This window comes from Trematomus bernacchii, unplaced genomic scaffold (genome assembly GCF_902827165.1).
Source record: "Trematomus bernacchii unplaced genomic scaffold, fTreBer1.1, whole genome shotgun sequence".
NCBI lineage: Eukaryota > Metazoa > Chordata > Actinopteri > Perciformes > Nototheniidae > Trematomus > Trematomus bernacchii.
In genome coordinates this window covers 2,424,212-2,443,279 of record NW_022987564.1, presented here as the reverse complement: position 1 = coordinate 2,443,279, position 19,068 = coordinate 2,424,212, and the positions used below count along the sequence as shown (strand labels likewise).

Sequence of the window (19,068 nt, the reverse complement as noted above, 5' to 3'; positions counted from 1 at the left end):
GAGACAGCCACGGCCATTGCCGTTCGAAAGCGCTGGAGACGCTGTAGTACATATGCCAGGCCTGTAGATGGTGCTGTTCTCACAGAATCTGCCCTTGCAAAAACAGAGCTAAAAAATGTCAAATTGAGCAAAATGAGGCATGGCTAAAATGCATGATCTGTTTGGTATTTTGAAAAAAAAAAAAGTATAAATATGCCTTATATAGGTATGGTCCTACACTATATTATTCAAATATAGCATGATAGGTCCACTTTAAGTAGCCAACAGCCCTATGTTCACCACGTCAACATGTGGAAAGATCCAAACTCAACACCCCTGCTTATTAACAGTTGTTTAGCGAACAGTCAATTTCATATAAAATGTACATTTTTGCAGCCCCGACACACATATACAGTACATACAGTGGCAAACTATGACACATACAGTCACATGTAGCGCATCAACTCAAGTTTTAGAGTGAGTTAAGTGGGCTCTACTGCACAAGGTTTATGCATGGTTTATTAGGTCTTACGTTGACTTTCTTTGTAAACGAGGGAGGCTCTTCGTACGAGCGATGGCTCTGTGTTGTACCTTGGTGGTGGGGGAGGGGGGACCTGTGTTGGACGAACAGTCCGGGGTGGTTAGAAGGGGTTAAAGTTGTTTATGTTCGGGTTAAAATACTGTTTAGGCACTTTGAAGTAGAGAAAGGCTTGCAAAAGTCAGGGGGGTTAATGAGTTTTTGAGGCGTCGTTGCCTGAGGTAGGTGACAGTAAATGGTTAGACAAGCAAGGAGGATGAAGCTCTCCCTTCTACTAGTTTTGTATTGACTTGAACCCATGTCACTACAGGTGAAAAGCTCAATATTGCCAGCCCTTAAGTGACTAAGTCAATTGGCCATACGAAGTTAAGGGTGAATATATACAATGCAAAAGTGCTGTGGGAGTCCATCCGTGAGAAGATAGCATAGTTAAATGCAATTATGTTTGCAATTAAATCACAGCACTTGTAAATGTTAAAATCACTGTCGGTGTTTGTTATATGGCATAGAAAGGAGGTTATTAAGGGTATTATGAAACAATTATATCATTACTCATGCGCTCTTAAACATAATTAATGTGCTTCGAACACAGAAAGTGAAACAAACTGATCTCAGACATAAAACAAATAAACATACAGAAAGAAAAAAAGATTCAGACACACACAAACTCCAGCCTACAACCACGCACTAAGGGAAGCAGCCACACACGTACAGTAGGCACTCTGATATGCAAGTGTACGGACACGCACACCCACACACACTCCCTTATCATCTCCATAATTACTGTATAGTCAGCATGTCCGTGTCCGGGGGTGACTCTCAAAGTGAGATGTTGACAACAGCGGAGCTGAACTCAAGCTTGGTCCTGTCAAAGGCCTGACACTGATAGCATTATCCATGTAATTATTCACAGTTAAGTGAACTGCCTACTTACTTTAAACATAATGGATTTGGATGAGTAAGCCATATCTATGCTGTCCTTTCATTTCACAACGTATGTGACATCACAAACCCAGAGGAAATGTGCGTTTCAACTTGTCTTAATTATCTAAAATAAGGCCTATCTATTATTTGCTTGTGCTTTCATTTCTTTTACCATTGGACGTAATCTAAAAGCACACCTGCTCTCCCTCTGAGCCACATTAGCATTCTGCAGCGCAACTGGTAAGAACCACACACTAATATATGTCTCATGCTTGCCATTTTTCTTCTCTTCCACAAAGTGTTTGCTTGGAATTAATTAATGGGGAGACGGCCAACGCTTCTGAAAGTCTTGATCAAGACGTTGAGCAAATGAGGAGTGAAGGAAAAGGCCGGGGGTCTGGCATTGGGAAATGGCAGCATTTTTGCATATGTGTGTGTATGTGTACAGTATGTTGCTACGTGGCGTGGGGAATATGAGCGATTTAAGGCTGGCCTCTGTTGCTCTACTGGCGCTGTAAATAAGATGTGCCAGCATGGTGCCGATGCCAGGGAAAAGTACACCTAACAAGGTTGGCCAACTCATCACGGCTCTACGCACTGAAGCTCCGCAGATGAAGGAAGTGTGAGCAAATGCGTGTGTACTTAAATTGTAATGCAACTGGCCCTCTGAAAGTCAGTGCAGAGCAAGCAGGGATTCTTTCGTCTGCTGCTAATGGCTTATTAATGATTCAAGAATACTTCTGTGTCTTATGCGCACAGTTGCAAACCCAAGCACCCCACTGACGCACACACCCACCTCACACACCCCACATACACATTAAATAAACACTGTAACGTAGAGTAAACAGACAATGAATCCAAAAAACAAACAGATTAAACCAATGTGACACAGGCATAGACAAAAAACTTGTGTGTGAAGGCACAATCGTGTTTATCAGCATTGCAATTTTGTGAGGTGATTTGGAAAGAGTGAGAAATAGTTTAGCAGGTCTTAAATTGCTACACTTGGATTTGTATTAAACAGCTTTGATTGATTATCCCTCAGCTAACAGCTTAAGTTATCAACTGTTTTGACAGGTATGTAATAACCACAAGTGAGAACAAAATAGGTTCAGGCCATTTACAGCAGGTATAAAAATATATTTACAGTAAGTAAGCTGGAATAAATTGTGCCTCTAAAGTTGTATTGATGAGGTAGTTATTGCTCGATACCCCAAGGGTGTGATAATAAGTACAACAGTGAATTAATGAAATGGCAATGAAAATATACAATAAACACTATTTACATTAGATGTTTTCTAAGGTAGCAATTTAGCTGGAAAATACTATGAATACAGCCACTTTCAAAAGTACTTCATGGTGGATAGGCTATGACTACTACTTTCTGTGAAGCATGCTACAGCAATTTAAATCTGAGCGGAAGTCAGCATTTGATATAATTTGTTTCAATTATTTAGTGTTAAAGGGGTTGGGTTTTAGGGTTGTGAAAAAGTGCGGAAGGGGTGGATATGCATTGATACAGCGGGGTCCGTCCCGCTTTGGGCAATGGTCTTACCTTGAATGTGGACATGGCTGGGTCCCTGCTATACCTGTCTATGGTGTGGAACTTGGACGAGTGGTTGAGCTCATGGTACAGCTCAGAATGTCTTTTGCGAGTGTGCATCACTTTCTGGAAGGGAAGAGAGGAAGGGACAGCAAAAATGAACCAAAAACAGGAACGAAAAAAGCAAAAAGAAGAGGGGGGGCCATATAGGGGCAGGCAGGGGAAGGGAAAATGGGTAAAAGGCTGAGGGACTGCAGTGACGCCAGCCGTGAAAAGTGGGTTAGAAGAACGCCGACAGATCGATCGATTGTTGGCTCATGCTCATACATCATCCACTTCCCCAGTCTTTAAGAATTTGGCAACTGGGAGTGCTGCAGAGGAGTCTTTAAAGTGAACATTTTGTGAAAATGACTGACAGAAATGCCATTGCTCAAGACTGGGCTCTGCTAGCTGGCAGTCCTGTTAAATCAGGATTTTGTCTATCTCATTAAATGTCTAAAGGAAGGGCTGATATTTAACTCTTGCCCTATTGAGATGATATTTGACAAAGCTGCCATCCCTGAGTTCTGAATATGTCTGTCTAGAAGGAAAATAAATCCAGATCTATAAATCTCTGACAGCAAACTACATTTGTCAGTGCCACTGCTGTTGTCTCTCAGTGCTAATGGGCAGTGCTGTAGCGGCTCGGCAGTAGCTAATCGTCAAAGCAGCTTGCAAGGTTGAAAGTGACCCAGGGGCAAGGTGCCAGCACTCACACCCGCACACTTACCAGCCAGGACTCGCGCTTAGCACTGGCTTCAATTACTCCAGAGTGGGCATTCTCATCTCTGCTCAGCTAAGAAGGTGCTACTAGTTCCTTGCTCCTTTTTATGTGTTTATTTGTCCTTTTCTGAGACACATTATCAAAGGTTTTTATTTATGTCCAATAAAACCTGTAACCCTATTTGACTACTGTAAAATTAAAAGGGAGGTTACGGAATGTTAAGCAGCAAATAACCTGATGAATTGGCTAAGGTATCTAGATATGCTAACATCGGCTAAAGTTAATGTTTGTTTGCTAACATTAGCATAATTAGCTAACACAAGCTAATGTTAGCCAACTCATAACTCATTATTTAGTAACTATATGTTACCAAGCTGAAACAAGTTACAGTTATACTGAAATATTACGGTTTGTTTGGTTGAAGTTAGACGTATTGGTAGAGTTTATGTGGCTCTTTAAAACTAATGAATGCTTGCTATTGTATCCTGACGATCATGTTACAGTGAACGCAATTTCAGACCCAACTTGTCGTCAGCTATTTTTCTAAACGCAGAACCCGAAAGGATTCAAAGGGTGAGCGTTTACTGTCCATATATTGTAGTTTATATAAAGTAAATGTTTTTAAGTTCTAAAGTCATGGGAAAACTCAATTTGAAAAAAATAAGACATGGATGAAAATGGGATTACCTTCCATTAAATCATGGAAGTTTACACTTTGCTGTATTAGTGGTACTTCTACGTCAACCTCTTTCTCAAGTCAACAGTCTATTGATGAGAATAGAGTTGATGGCAATCTTCTTCTAAATTCATGCAGCGGCCAGAAATGACTCCATTACATTTTCTGGATGAGTAAAACAGTCAGCCAAAGTCACTGTTAGTAGCTTGTGACCACACATACCCTCTAACCTAGATGCAGATATATCTCCATGGTGGAAGGTGAATGTCCAGTCTTTGCAACAGTCTATGTGAAACTGAATTCCCGCAAAAAAGTGCAATGAAAAGTATTTTGTTGCAATGTGATGCTGGCTATAGACTGGAGATTCACAGGACACCCAGGTGTTTCTAACACAAACATACTCACACAGTGCCAAACCATGTTGTTCCAAGAGAAAACCGTCAAACCAGCCAAACAACTACAGCCATAAACGTGTTGACCCATAACTGAATCACTTGTATTCATTCAGACACAAAAAGCACTCCACTTACTGTAGCTGTTTCTTTAACCAGGACCCCCAACATGACTATTGTTTGATTTGTCATTCGGATGATTATTTTCTCTTTTATTTGATTCATAAATTGACAGCCTCTAAATAGGTAGAGATTGAAGGCCATTGTTGGAGAAACAGCATGCTATATCTAAGGTAGGTCTAGAACAGTCCATAGTTCTAAATGCAAGCGAGACACAGGTGCGAAGGGAGGGATTTAGCAGTGCTTTTTGCTCTTCTATGCGTTACTCAAGTCCTGGCAGAAGCACAAGAAAGCAGACAGGCTGATGACAGTGGGTTGAGGTCTGTGATCTTACCTCAAAATCCAGCTCAGAGTACCGTACTCTTTTCCTCTGGAAGAGGAGGGGTGGGGGCAGGGGGAGAGAAGAAAGCATCAATGACCAACCCCTCCACCACTATTGAACTTAAGACCTCTCTATCTCAATGCATCTGTGGAACTCTAAGTGCCATTGTTCAGTCACGAGAAGAAAGCTAATGTGCATTGGCTGCCAAACACGACACAGACCTTACAAATGTCAAGGCAAAATACAAATTATTCAGTCTATTTGAACGTAATGAGATTAGTGAAGTGGAATAACCCAGAATTAGAACAAAACAATAATTGCGTGGCTCACATACTCTCAAATACAATCTTTACAAACCCAGCATAAATCACCTCCTTTGCAATTTTTTTTTTAGACATTTTGATAAGAAGGGCTGCAACAAACATATGAAGAATGGTTTACTTGCTCTAATCTTGTTTGGACCCCACCACTCTCCTCTTAAGTGCTTCGGCAGCTATAGCGATTGGCACACAAGCTGTGAATTGAACAGCTGCAGACATTTCCAACTCATCTGGCCCTGACATTGCATCGCATTCCATCCCTGACTTCCTATTTGGCTCTCGCCGACTGCCACATTTGCATTTGGCAACGAGAGGAGCTGCTCTCTACAGTTTGTTACAAGCTGATTGCTGATCTAATGCTATGGCAGCCAAGTTTTAAAAGGTAAACATATGCAAACAGATAGAGAGGTTAAGTTTTTATCCTATTCACTTTACTACTCATATTACACAATGAATTGGGGTTCTCCTACAGATAAATCCTTACCTTGGACAGAGACATTCCGTGATTAAGTTTGCTTTGTAATATGGTAGACATGCAACATGCATATACATGTATAGTATATTGCATGTTTTGGTGGGCACACACATAAAGCAGTCATTAACTCACTCATACAAAATTCAAGAGGAATCCCCCGACGATTTGCTATACAATGAAATGATGGTGCTATAGCCAATAGCAGTCACACACTGCTTTTTCATCAGTTTGCATGTACTTAATGCAGTGAATCATATGATAACTTGTCCTCTACAGCTATCATTTAGTTGTAAGGAGATACAAATGTATCTTTGAATACTCCCTCCACTGGTTTCTATAGTTAGATAATAAACTAATATGCCCTGTGAACATTTCGTAAGCATTGACAACATAATTAGAGTTTACATTTACAATCCTCTAACTGAAAATCAACAGTGAAATGAACACAGAGTGCATTTGCGTGATCCCTCCATTAGGTATCACCATGTTTGAATTGGGGAGTAAAGCATGCGCTGCTGTGATTTAATCTTGAGAGGCACGCTCTGATATCCATCTCCAAATCAAGCATATTCAAACAGGGTGAAATTATAGCAGTAAATTACATCCCGCAGGTTTCTCTGCAGATTCATTTTTTTTCTTTCTTGGTATTCATGAGTGTTCTCGTAGCTCTTCTGATTTCTTATGAGTTTTAATGACACATCCTTAACGTCCTCAGCCCTAAGTGAAGCATCTGCACTTGTTCGGTGAAAGTGTCGCTTCCATCTCTTTACTCAACATTGCAAGATGCCATTTGGGGAAAGATGCGTCAGTGTGTGTTTGTATGCTTGTTTCTGTGTTTGCGTCAGTGTGTGTGTGTGTGTCAAATTAAGGTGGGCTGAAACATTCACCAGGGGTATTTCCTCTGATCCTGTCTGTCTCAGTCCATCTGCTGTACCACCTTGTACAGTTAGGAGGGGGTATCACGCAAGCACGCGCACACACACACACACACACACACACACACACACACACACACACACACACACACACACACACACACACACACACACACACACACACAACACACACACACACACACACACCCACACACACACACACTATACGCTAAGACAAAGCTGTCTTCCATTGAGAGAATAACTCATTTCAACGCTGATTGCCTCAGTCGGCAGCAATGAATACTACTCAGCTGAAAAAAGCATACGTCATAGCACTAAAATCTTTCTTTAACTAAGTGACTTTGCATTTGATGTAAATGGTTTTATTTGGATTTTACTGTTAAAATGTTTCAAAAAGTGTTTTCAATCCTTGCATTTACGGGATTACAGGTCCAACTAAGGAGTACTACAGAGAACGTTCCTCCCCTTTGTCATTCTACCACCACAACTTCACATACATAGCCACACCACCACCACTGCATCCATAACCATAAACATCAACATTTGTGCTCAAGTGAAAGGTGAACATAGCGGCACCAACACTTGGAACCTCTCCTTCCCTCAAACCTCAACCTCTCACCCACCTCCAAGGATCCTGCTGAGTGGCTGCTGTTGGCATTGGTGCTGCCCAAGTTGCGTGGCAGGGTCCTGGTTCTCTCCACTGTGGATCCCCCTGTCAGAATCTGTCTGACCGACGGCCTCTGGCCCTGCTTCAGCTGGAGCGAATGCCCATGGGAGTGCATGTGTCCTCCGTGGGAGTGTACAAGACCACCCGGAGCCATCATGTGGGCGTGCCCGTGGGGCATGGTTTTGATCGTCCCATAGGAGCGGTTGAGGTTCATGGCGATGTTCATGTCACCTACGCTTGACGGCACAAAATCCGCCGGGTACGCCTCACTCTCAGCTGGGTGGAGGGTCAGGGGTGAGGGAGGCGGGGGGAAGGGAGGATCCTCCACTGCGATGTTGAGGGGCTTGTCCTCGCCCCCCAGACCCAGGCCTCCTCCTTGAGAGCAGGGAGCTGGAGGTTTGAGACTAACCGTCCTCCGAGGTAAGACCATGTAATCTCCCTCCCCACTTCCTCCATTTACTCCGCTCCCACATCCACTGCCTCCACTACAGGCACTTCCGTCCTGGGAGGTGTTGGAGGAGGGGGGCGGTCGAGCCCACCCTAGGCTACTCTCGGTGCACAGGTAGATTGGAGCGCCGCTACGTTGCTGCCCATGCTGTCTCTGCTGATCGAGGTTCACGTCCTTCTTTAGGGGCGTCTCACTCAGCTCATTCAGGCCGCTCAGGGTTGGAACCTTGTGGAACAATAACGTTTTAGTATTCCCAATAATATTATTTTCATTCATCATCAACTGTGATAATTTCTTGTTGCTAGATTACATTTTCCATTATTTTTAAATGTAGTTTTGGGACTAGAAGAAGATCAAGCAATAGGTCAGTCAATGTAAACTTCAATCTTGTACCTGTACGATCAGGTTGGGAGGGGGGATGTTCCCGGGGAGGGAGCTGAAGTTGACCCCTTCCTGATGGGCTGCTAGCTTTGGATCCTCGTCATCATCCAGGGAGATGCGGGAAAGGGTGCCAGTGATGGTGGCCGGGTTACACGTGTTGACCTCCTTGAATATGACTAAGGTGCGAGGAGACAAGGGAAGCCATGGTAATACATAGAGTCGGGGGAAAGGGGAGTTGGTAAAAGCAAGAAAAGAAGAAGTGAAGAGTTAAAATAAGTGAGGTTAAGGAAGAGGCAAATGTTGAGGAAGCAGAACATTGAGAAGTATAAAGAGGAATGGAATGTAATGGAAATAAGTTGATAAATGTTAAACAGGCGACAGATAGGCGAAACAGAAACATACATTAGGGTTTTGACAGTGAAGTTTGTTTGAATCTTTGAAGTGACTGTGAGATATATTGCATATCCAAGAGAATGTCACTTCAGTTTTTGGTCTTATGCGGTTCGAAGTTACTAAGATGAGTTGTGTCTCTAAAACTGTGACCTTAAAGTGTTGCTCCAACTAAAGTTTTGCTGGTGTGCCAACATTTTTATTAGCTTGGAGAAAGTGCAAAATGTGCAAGGAAATGGAGCCAAATCCTCTATCCCTGCTATCTTGCTTCACAGTTTAGTATGCCCTGTGTGTGTGAGTCTGTATACCTATGTTCTTTAATGCATGTGCATCAACGTGTATTCCTGTATTAGCCCAGGGCCTGTTTTCATTTCATAAAACCGTAAATAAATACAGAACATACAGAACTACTTATAGTGGATTTGGGTTAGCTTTCATGCAAGTTGTTGAGGAAAGGAAACTACAAACAATACTATATATTTCTAGAATAGCTACTCCAAAATTAACTATGACATGCTGATCAGAGACGATGCTTAATCACATCTGACATCAATCTATCATCACAATCAAACCATTTTCAAGTTCATGCCAGATATCATGCTCATTCTGTCACCATCAGAGGAAAGGAAATGTACTTTTGTGGCCCCAAAATCCAATTCTTAACCAAAGCATCTAGCACAGACCATTTTCGTGTAACCAGCATTGATGTGACAAAATGTTCAAAAGCACCACGTTTCATCAAAAATTGAAGCGGGATCCTGCTGAGTCTGAATATAACAGCAAGGACACTGGCTGAGTACAAAACATCACATTTTCTGTGTTTTACCGTCCTGTTGGTGCAACGTTATATGAAAGGACTTGACAAGGTTTTGCAAAATCTGATCCCTTCACATCTGCATCCAACAGTGGAGACCAACAGAATGGACTATAGACGAATCCGGCGGTAGTTTTACACCATTACTGCGGTGGCATGGTATTAATGTTGATAAATGAGGTACAAATTAGCATTTGATAAAAATTGGGGGGGGGAAATTGTAATAGTGGTATTTTGGCCAGAAAGTAGCAAATAATGTTTGTGGGGGCTCTTTTTTTCTTGGCAGCTGATTGGTTCTCGGTTACTGACTTAAAAGATCTAAGTGAAATTGACTTAATTGAGCAGATGCTTGTGGTTTTATCTTCCGTGTCGTTGCAGCTGATAACAGCAAAGCAAAGAAAAAACGAATAACCATTTGTTAAAACTTTAAATTCTTTATCAAAAAGTCTGTTTACAAGAGAGGTACCACTGCAGTAATGTTGGATTCTCTACATCCCCGTACAATTGAGATTCGTCTATAGGAATTATTTAGGTTGAGGGACAAACCAGGCAGTGTTAATAAGGTCAATCGTGTGCACAACTTACATGGGTGTCCTCTCTCTGCAAGGATGGAGGGGGAAAGTGACTGTGTTAATATTTCACAAACACAAAACATCGGGGTACATTTGTAACATATCCAAACACAAGACCAGCAGCGAGTGAAACAGGTCTTTACACACTGAGGAGTGTTATTATCATGCACAATTAAACACAGTCCCATTCAAACATATGCTCGCTGAACACACATTGGGCAGAATCAGTGTGATTGATAAGGAATAATAATTGGTGTGCAGCTGTGTGGACATGTACTGCAGCACATCATCTCCTGTCAGTCTATCAACATGCAAAGCAGCAAGCTACGTTGCAGCTCTCCATTGCCTCTCTGCAATGCTAATCCTGTGTTGGACAAAGGAGGAGACAAAGGGAGAAATGGAAAAGTAAATCATGTGGAAGGGAGAGCTTACCTGTTTGACATGCCAAGTCCACATCCTTCTCAAAATCCGTCTAAGAGGGAGGAAGGGTGGGAAGAGAGAGGAAATACAATGAGTGTCATTACATTCAACGTATTAATAGAGACACCAGCCAGATGAGTGATTGGATTTCAAATGGTTATGCTGTATCTAATGATGTTTTAATCTGACAGTTAAAAAAATAGATAGGATCTGTTGCTATGGTGACACTTTACAACCAAGTAAATTACTATAGCCCCCTGTGAATGAGACAGTGCCCTAAGTCATACAGTACATGTTCAGTTTTCATCTCTTCAAAGTGAATTTTTTTCAAGGCCTTTTTTTTTTAAAAGAGCAGAGAATTCTGCAAACCCTGCTACTCTATTCCTAATGTGTATCAGTGCACAGCAGCAGATCCAAATACAGTTTTGAAAACGAGACGAGCAGAACCCAGTTTCTGCTTTTCCAGCTATGTAATGCTACTATACGACTCAACAGTCACCTCGCTATCGTCTGAATGCAAACAGGGAGAGTAATTTACACTGCAGCTAAACTATTATCTGCTGGGCCAGTTGAAGCACAACTTTGCCGTTTTCCAGCCGAGCATTTGTTAGACTGGAAAAACATATTTTGTACCTTCACAATTCATTCACACCAGGGACCATAACACAAACATCCACACAACACTGAGTTTAACCTGCACTCCGATTAACTTTTTATGTAGATAAGGTTCAAAATGTATATTTATTTGGTTTGTTCTCAAATTCACTTGAGGAGAGCAGGGTGGCACTTCTCCTCTGGGTAAAGTAACACTACCAAAGAGTGAGGGCGGTGGGTTGAATTAAAAAGTATTGTTTCCAGAATGGCTATCACTCAAGTTTTCAGAAACGTCAGTGAAAGTGAAGCTCATTGCCATGCAGTTGTGGTCCTCCCTTCTCTCACCAAAGAGCCTCCTCCTGTCCTCGGTGGGATTCATTTACAAAAGCTTTTGTTTGGATAATAAACTACAGATTTTAGACATTTTGGGCACGCCACACAGGCAAAGAGAAGAGGAAGGGGAGAATGAAAAACTGAAAGAGAGAAGGAGAGACTATGTGAAGGTCTCAGAGGAGCAGCAAAGCTCTTAGTACGCAAATCACCCACAGCACCGTAAATGGGTCTCTACTAAATGGACGAATGAGGATATGAAATAAACCGCTCTCTCTTTCTCTCAGTCACTCTCTACCATTCAAATTAAGAAAAACAAATCATCTTCATTTTAACTATAATACACTCTCTCTATAAAACCCTCAGGTTAAGTACAGTAAGTCATCAACGTCAACAAACACTATAAGGGAACAAAGTTTATTTTGCTCAGTCCTATTGAATGAAACAACATCCAATAAAACGCAGCATTCTGGGGAGGTAATAATTGCAAAAGAAACCAATATGTTCTTAATCAATTAAACACACATATTGCCTGTATACCATGCACACCTTGTAAAAGAGGGAGTTTATATTATACACCACAGCTATTCCTACTTAGATTTAAAGGTGGAATATGTAATTAAAACAAAGCATAAATACAGGAAATATGGGAAAAGGCTAGCCTGGCACTTTCCAACAGGAAAATAATATGCCTACCAGCTTTCTAGCATCACTTATAAGCATGTATGTCTTGTGTGTCTATTTAAGATACATAGTAGAATTGATACCTTGTGTTTTTACCAGGGTTTGTGTGGGACTATTTTCTGTCTGGGCGAAGTGACCCTAGACTCTAAAAAGTCGCTGCTCCTGGTAAATACATCCACAGTACCCCCTTTAAAACCATAAAGTAACAATTCCAACTTCCGATTGTTTACAGATTAAACAAAATATAAAAAGTCCATAAGTGAGTTGAGCCATTTGTAGTCCTTGCACTAAGCTAAGCTAAAATACGCTAAGCCAGTTATTGGCTATAGGTTTTATATTTAGCGTGAAAAACATATAAAAGGCTTCCATCTTCTCATTTACCTCATAGAAAGGGGTATTTTTCTAAATGTCTAACCATTCCTCTCATATCTGTTCCTAGTCATTGCAAAAATATTATTCTACAGATTCCACCTTTAATCCATCTATGAGCTTCACTATTCATAATGACAATGTATTTTCTACGAGTGACATACTGGAAAGCTTCCGATGTGGTTGTGGTTGTGGGCGACGTGGTTATGGTTATGAGCGTGGTTGTGGTTGTGGGTGTTGTTCAGGATGGGGCTATGCTCGTGTGCATGGCTGTGCTCGAGCCCCTGGTTGTTGTTGCGGGGCAGACTGTGGTAACAGGCTTGTTGGCAGGCCTGGTGGCCCGCAGGTGGCAACTGCTGGTGGCAACTGGACAGACACGGGGGGGTGCCGATACGCAGAGAGCCATACTGCTGCCCACTGAAGTTCACATTAGAGCAATTCTGATGGTGTAAAAGGAATTAATGAATACAAAAATAAAACGGAGATTAACTAATTAAACACTTGAACTGAAAAAGGCTTTTATTCTGCTTTAATAAGAAGGTGGAGCTGCACTTCAGCCGAGAAATAGTTGGCACAGCAACGAGCTGTGTGTATGATAACAATACATTTAACCCAAAATCAAATAAGCTCAGTTAGACTGTAAATGTTCCTCTCGGTTATGAAAACAGAGAAAGAAAATGTGTCATAATGGGTTCTCCGAGCAGAATGATGGCTCCAAAGTTTCATCTTGATAACCTCAGAGGGGCGTTCAGAAAGCCATAATCGTTACCGCAAACACGTCTGAGGGAGAAATAAAGGGAATAGCGTTGTGAGAGTCGCTCGTGCTCTCATAGTCGCAGTGTGACCGTGCTGACATTGGCGAGGCATTTCAAGTCTATATGATTTATCACACTATTAGCCAGATTTGGAACACGTACAATAACCTTACGGGAGCTCCGTGCTCTTCAAATACAGAGCAGGAAGTTTAGGTTCAAAGTAAATAAAAGTGCTGAAGTGAATGTTTTGGTAAAACACGAAATGCCATGAGCAATATACACATTTTCATCTTGAAGAAGAGCAACAAGAATATCAAAATGCAATTACATTAATCCATTCAGGATACTGTTACAGAAGTGGATTATTTTGACAACATTTTATGTCCAGTTTGACACCACAAGATTTTTTAGGCTGGGAGGGAAATTGCATTTTCGAAGGTAAATTACATTTTTTGGGAAAAATAAAATTGGTAGATGCATAATGCATAAACAATAATGACTTCCTTAAGGGACAAAGTGAGAGCCAGGTCTGGGTTTGAGCTCAATCATGCTTCCTGTTATTGGAGCTGAAGCTACAAAGCTCCAGCATTAGTATGAAGCTAATGGATTGCAATGCGGGATGAAATGAAATGCTATTCACCATGATCTGCACCTGTCCATTTTTGCAGGAGTCTGGGGAGTTTTCGCTGTCATCTTTACATCCCCCCATCCTACAGCGCACCGCATCCTGCACCTAAAGGCGTGGAGAAGACAAGAGGGGAACAAGGAGGATAAATACAGAGTGGGAGGGGAACAGAATAAGGGAGAGGAAGGATGCAAAGAAAATAAGTTTGCAGACATTTAACTTTTTTACTTAAAAGTTTGGCAAACGCTGGACTCACTCCCACAGACATTTTATATTCCTCGTCTTCATCACTGCAATGACAGATGTTCAGTGAATACTAAATTATGTGAAAAAGGCACAAAAAAAGCTATGCAAGTAGCTCAGCCTTGTAGCTTATGTAACTTCCAGTGGGTTGGTATAGAAAGTACAAAGCAGTTCTTTAAAGTGGAGCCTTGTGAGATCAGCGCCGCTCGGCCCAAATTAAAACCAGCAGCGTGGTTTATAGGATGTTCCAACCAATGGGCTTTTTTACTGCCGTCTTCTTGTTTTTTCTCTATCCTCCAAAGTACGCCATTCTAAGCAAACACACACTAGCCTGCTGTCAAAGGTCAGGTTCTTGTAACACAACTCAAATCAAATGGATCCCTGCGCATCGTGTTTCACAACCGACTCTGAGATTCTTTCCCCCCATCGGGCTCTGTATTATAGATACCCTGGTTACTTGCTGAGGAGCAACATCATTTCTCAATGTTGCCGCTGTCAAAGCCCATAAGAATCTCATGGGTGGAAATACAAGAGTGCTCGAGCAAGACGCTGCGCAAGAGCGAACGAGAGCATCTTCAATCTAGCTGGGTGGTCTCATCTGTGTGTGTGTGTGTGTGTCGCTACAAATGGAGTGGATTGGAGAAGAATCTATGTCTGATTAATACTGCATGGTCGAGTGTATTGCCTCCATTGTTTCCTTCCATCCATCTCTTCTTTTTATGTCCATACTCATCCTTCGTGGCATTTGTTTCCTGTTCTCCCATTGGTGTGTGTGTGTGTGTGTGTGTGTGTGTGTGTGTGTGTTAGAAAAGCAGCTCATCCTGACCTCAAAGTGAAGAGCTCCTCTATGTGTCCACACCTCTCTCCACCTTGCTCTCCATTTCCTCCTCCCTTACCATCATCCCCTGCTTCGCTTTTGAATCACGTCCCCTTCGCCATCTCTGCATGCAATTTGTCATCCACTCTCCTTCCTCCCCTTCCTCCCCTTCATCTCTAACTAAGTCCTTCCCTCAACCTCCCTCACATTATACCTTCTCATGTCTCCTCTCCTGCTGGCTCCTGACTGATCTCAGCAGGCATACCCTGCCACCTCCTTCCTTTTATCCTCCGTTGTACCCCTACATGCAACAGGCACTTTCAGAGGGCGTGTTTTGAGTCTGTACTTAACTTCAAGTAACATCACACTCTCAACTGCCTTCCCTCTTGTTTTGCAGCGTAATGCTTCCTCGTTTCCCCCCGTGTTCCTCCCCCTCCCTCCCTCCGGTACAGCACTCCCCTCTGCCTGTTGTTCAGCAGCTACGAAGGATTTATGCAGGGGATTTTCATACACTTACAATAAATAATTCCTGGATTTACTGTACCCTGATCCCTGCCGCTTTTGTGATATTGATTTAATGCAGCTAAGCACACCGAGCATTTAGGAATTCACTTACACCATGAAGTGCATTCAATATCATAATGATCTCTTGGATAAAGGCAAGGCTGCGTGTGGTGTACATGCATCAGCGACACATTTACAGTTATGGAAAAGCGATGACATTGTAAATCCATTAATTGAGTCCAATTTTGATTTAGCCAGATGAAAAATTAGTGTGTGTAAATGTCTATCTCAAGGGCACGATTTCATGTATGTTGACAATGGGTTTAAAACCCAGCATCCCGGGACACACACACAAGCATGTGGCAAAAAGGAACTAGAGGGTATTAGTCGGGGACTTATCGTCTTATTTCATACACCATCTTACTAAGCTCCTTAAAGCAGCCTTGGATCAGATGGACAATACTGCACTATCATACTGCATTCTGTCGAGGAAGCGCCACAACACAGGACATAAATACTGGGCTAATCCCTCTTACGTCTGGTCCGCCTGTGTTCTGCAGAGACTTCAGACTGACCCGGAAACTAACGTGACATTTGCGAACATGAATCGCACCTGTCAGAGGGAGTGAATGTCGCTGAGGTCACAGTGTGGTGTTGAATTAAAAATGGATGAACTCGAAATGTCTAGGATCCACACAACTGCTCGTCGGATGAAGGAAAAACGGACTTACCTCTCGGCGCATTGCACAGTGGACGGTGATGATGACGAAACCTTGGACGGAGTCAAAGACGGCAAAAAGGACCTGGAGGAGACAACAAAATGTTTCCTTGTTAATTATGACACATTATATTATCATAGTGGTCCCAAAAAATGTAAAACAATTGCACCTGTTTAAAGTATTTTTGTTGTTTTCCATGGATTCCTCCCACAACACATACTATACAGAGTGTCACACAGGATATATATGATCTCATATCAATATTTGGTATCATTCATTAGAGTTTCAATGCATTAAAAGTCATCGTTTCATCGTTTTCATCACTTTTCTTCGAGCAGTTTACAGTGCTAATCTTTCCATCACCGCTATGACAGTTGCTATTTCCGACTTCTTTGTGCACCTGGGAAAACCCAAGAGCCAGAAGGTGTGTTGTGTTACCATGGCAACAAGAGACCTGAGCTGCCATTACCGTTCTTATCTGTGGTATTATTGCAAAGTTAACTTAGGATCTTGATATGGTGATTTTATTCATTTATGCCTTTTTTCTCCCTGTTTTCATACATTTACGAACGGAATATAAAAATGCCGTTAAAGTAAATGCCTTGTTTTACGGTTTTCTGACAAGTTGAAAGATGAAAAATGCTCCGAAAGAAAAGAGACAAAAATAAATCTTGTTTCACGCTTGAACTGTCTTTAAGGCACCCCAGGATGTTGCAGCACCCTTTTCTCAAACCCACCATATATTATCATATCCTGTGATGCTGTAGTGAAAGGACTCAGGGATCATTAGAGAAACACAGGAATGAAATAAGTCAACCAAGACATGTTTATTCATAATAAATCAGTGCAGCCATTCATATTTTAATTTATAGGCTGTGTCTCTGCTCATGGTCTTGACATAGTGGGATCGTTTGTTCATTGTTTTATATTTTTTCCAAAGTCGATCCTATTTTTTGGTTTATTTACACATAATCATTCAGGATTAAAGGGCCCCCATTATCCTTTCCTATAGTGTGTTTAGTGTTGTGTGCATGTAATGGTCTGCAAAGGATACAATGCCAAATTCCCCAGGCTAAGGGACATAACACCTGTAAGCGGTTGACCATTATTACATATAATTTAGCTAATGCTTTTATCCAAAGCGAGATTCCAATAAGTGGCCAATCACTAACCAGCTAACCAATCAGAGCTCTGGTTTCAGACAGAGGGTGAAAAGAGGTGCTGCAACACAGGCAGTATGAGAAAAATAAAGAGCTTTTCAAACATTAAAGCATGGAAACATGTCAGAGTAGAAGCACAAAATACCATTATGAAACCTGGAAATTAGCATAATAGGGCCAATTTAATGTGATAAAGTTCAAAAAGCATGCCTCCCCCTGTTTGATGCCATTCACCAATGTAAAGCTACCTTTTCTATAGTGCATCACTTGTCTTTGAGATACAGTGTGTAAGGGTATTGCTGAGAAACATCACCTGGAAAAGTGTGGAGCGCCGGTCAGTTATGGCCAGCACTGCTGACATCCAGGTTAATGCTAACAGGGGGAGAACTACGCAGGAGCTCCACAGAGACGCCCTGTCAGAGAAAGAGAAAGGAAGGCAGACACAGAGAGGGTGGGGGGTAGGGAGAGGAAACAAGGAGAAGGTACAAGGGGTTCAGTCTCAAACCAGACCAGCCATCTTTGGTAAGTCACACAATTCCACTTCTCACACACACAGATCAGTCAGAGGTTCAGTGGTGGGCAGTTTGTAGCTGATTGGCACACCGAGGTTTGCTTAATATTCCAACTGAGATGCGCTAGATGATGTGTAATCATGTGGATAGTTATGACACTGACAATTGCTCACAATTACAGGGTTGGTGTGCAGCAAGTGTCATGTTGGTGGAGTGAGAGGCGAAAGGCAGAGGGCCAAAAGGGAGGAAGAAGACAGGCCATTGACAAGTACTGACACAGGGCCCTTCTGAGGAGTACGTGTGTGTGTATAGGAGTGTGTGTGTGTGCATGTGTAACTCTACAGAGTCAGACACCAATTTAAAATGTTCATGCCTTTCGAGCACATATTCCTAGTTTTACAAATGTCAGTCTGTCTGACAGACAGCTCTGTTTAGCTGCGCTGAGAGTTATGCAGGTCATTATACAGGGGCATTTCCAAAGCTATGATTAAAATAGAAAATCAAACTAAAAACATGTCCTCTTGTTAACGTTTCCAGGTCTTTTTTTTAAACCATAGTATATGGTTCAATTCCACGACACATTCTAAGTGAAAAGAAACACTCTAATACTGCCAGTGTACCTCGTTGTAAATAATAAGTGTCTTTAATGAGCTATTATTTTTAAGTGCGACAATGTCATTTGGGAGAGAGAAATATGGGGGACGCTTTTATCACAAAATTCAAATTGTCTCCATCTAGAAATAAATTCCCAAGTACTACTCTTTAAAGCTTTATCACTTAGGTATAAATAGACCCGGCTTACTATATAATAACACTAGAGAGAGTGTAGGCGTGTGTAATATGAGAAACATTGAAGGTGAATTATTGTGTTATGTGATTTTTCAGTAAATTACAAATTATCCAGGACAGACTGTTTGATTATGGCTAGGATTTCTATAAACTCATTATTCTGAAGAACCCTCCAGCCAAAGTAGAATTTCACAAGCAGCGAGAAGAAATGAAGTAATGTGTGGTATAAATGAATTCTAATAATACACTATTATGCATTCAGCAAAGATGTAGGTGGATCTGAGATTGACAAAGATGGGTAAAAGAAAGTCGATAATGGCCCCATGT

At 41.8% G+C, this 19,068-nt stretch overlaps 1 protein-coding gene across 1 annotated transcript in view; it reads right to left on the bottom strand.

The window, feature by feature from the left end:
* The window catches only part of adgrb2 (adhesion G protein-coupled receptor B2), a 205,936-nt gene that overhangs the window by 10,174 nt on the left and 176,694 nt on the right, over positions 1-19,068 (bottom strand). The window contains exons 25-34 of the mRNA XM_034124811.1: positions 17,754-17,853; positions 16,293-16,364; positions 14,013-14,105; positions 12,782-13,057; positions 10,653-10,692; positions 10,234-10,248; positions 8,457-8,620; positions 7,572-8,288; positions 5,270-5,305; positions 2,997-3,110 (exon numbers count right to left, since the gene is read on the bottom strand). Of these exons, the coding sequence (XP_033980702.1) occupies positions 2,997-3,110; positions 5,270-5,305; positions 7,572-8,288; positions 8,457-8,620; positions 10,234-10,248; positions 10,653-10,692; positions 12,782-13,057; positions 14,013-14,105; positions 16,293-16,364; positions 17,754-17,853 (1,627 nt within the window). The remainder of the gene's footprint in view (positions 1-2,996; positions 3,111-5,269; positions 5,306-7,571; positions 8,289-8,456; positions 8,621-10,233; positions 10,249-10,652; positions 10,693-12,781; positions 13,058-14,012; positions 14,106-16,292; positions 16,365-17,753; positions 17,854-19,068) is intronic.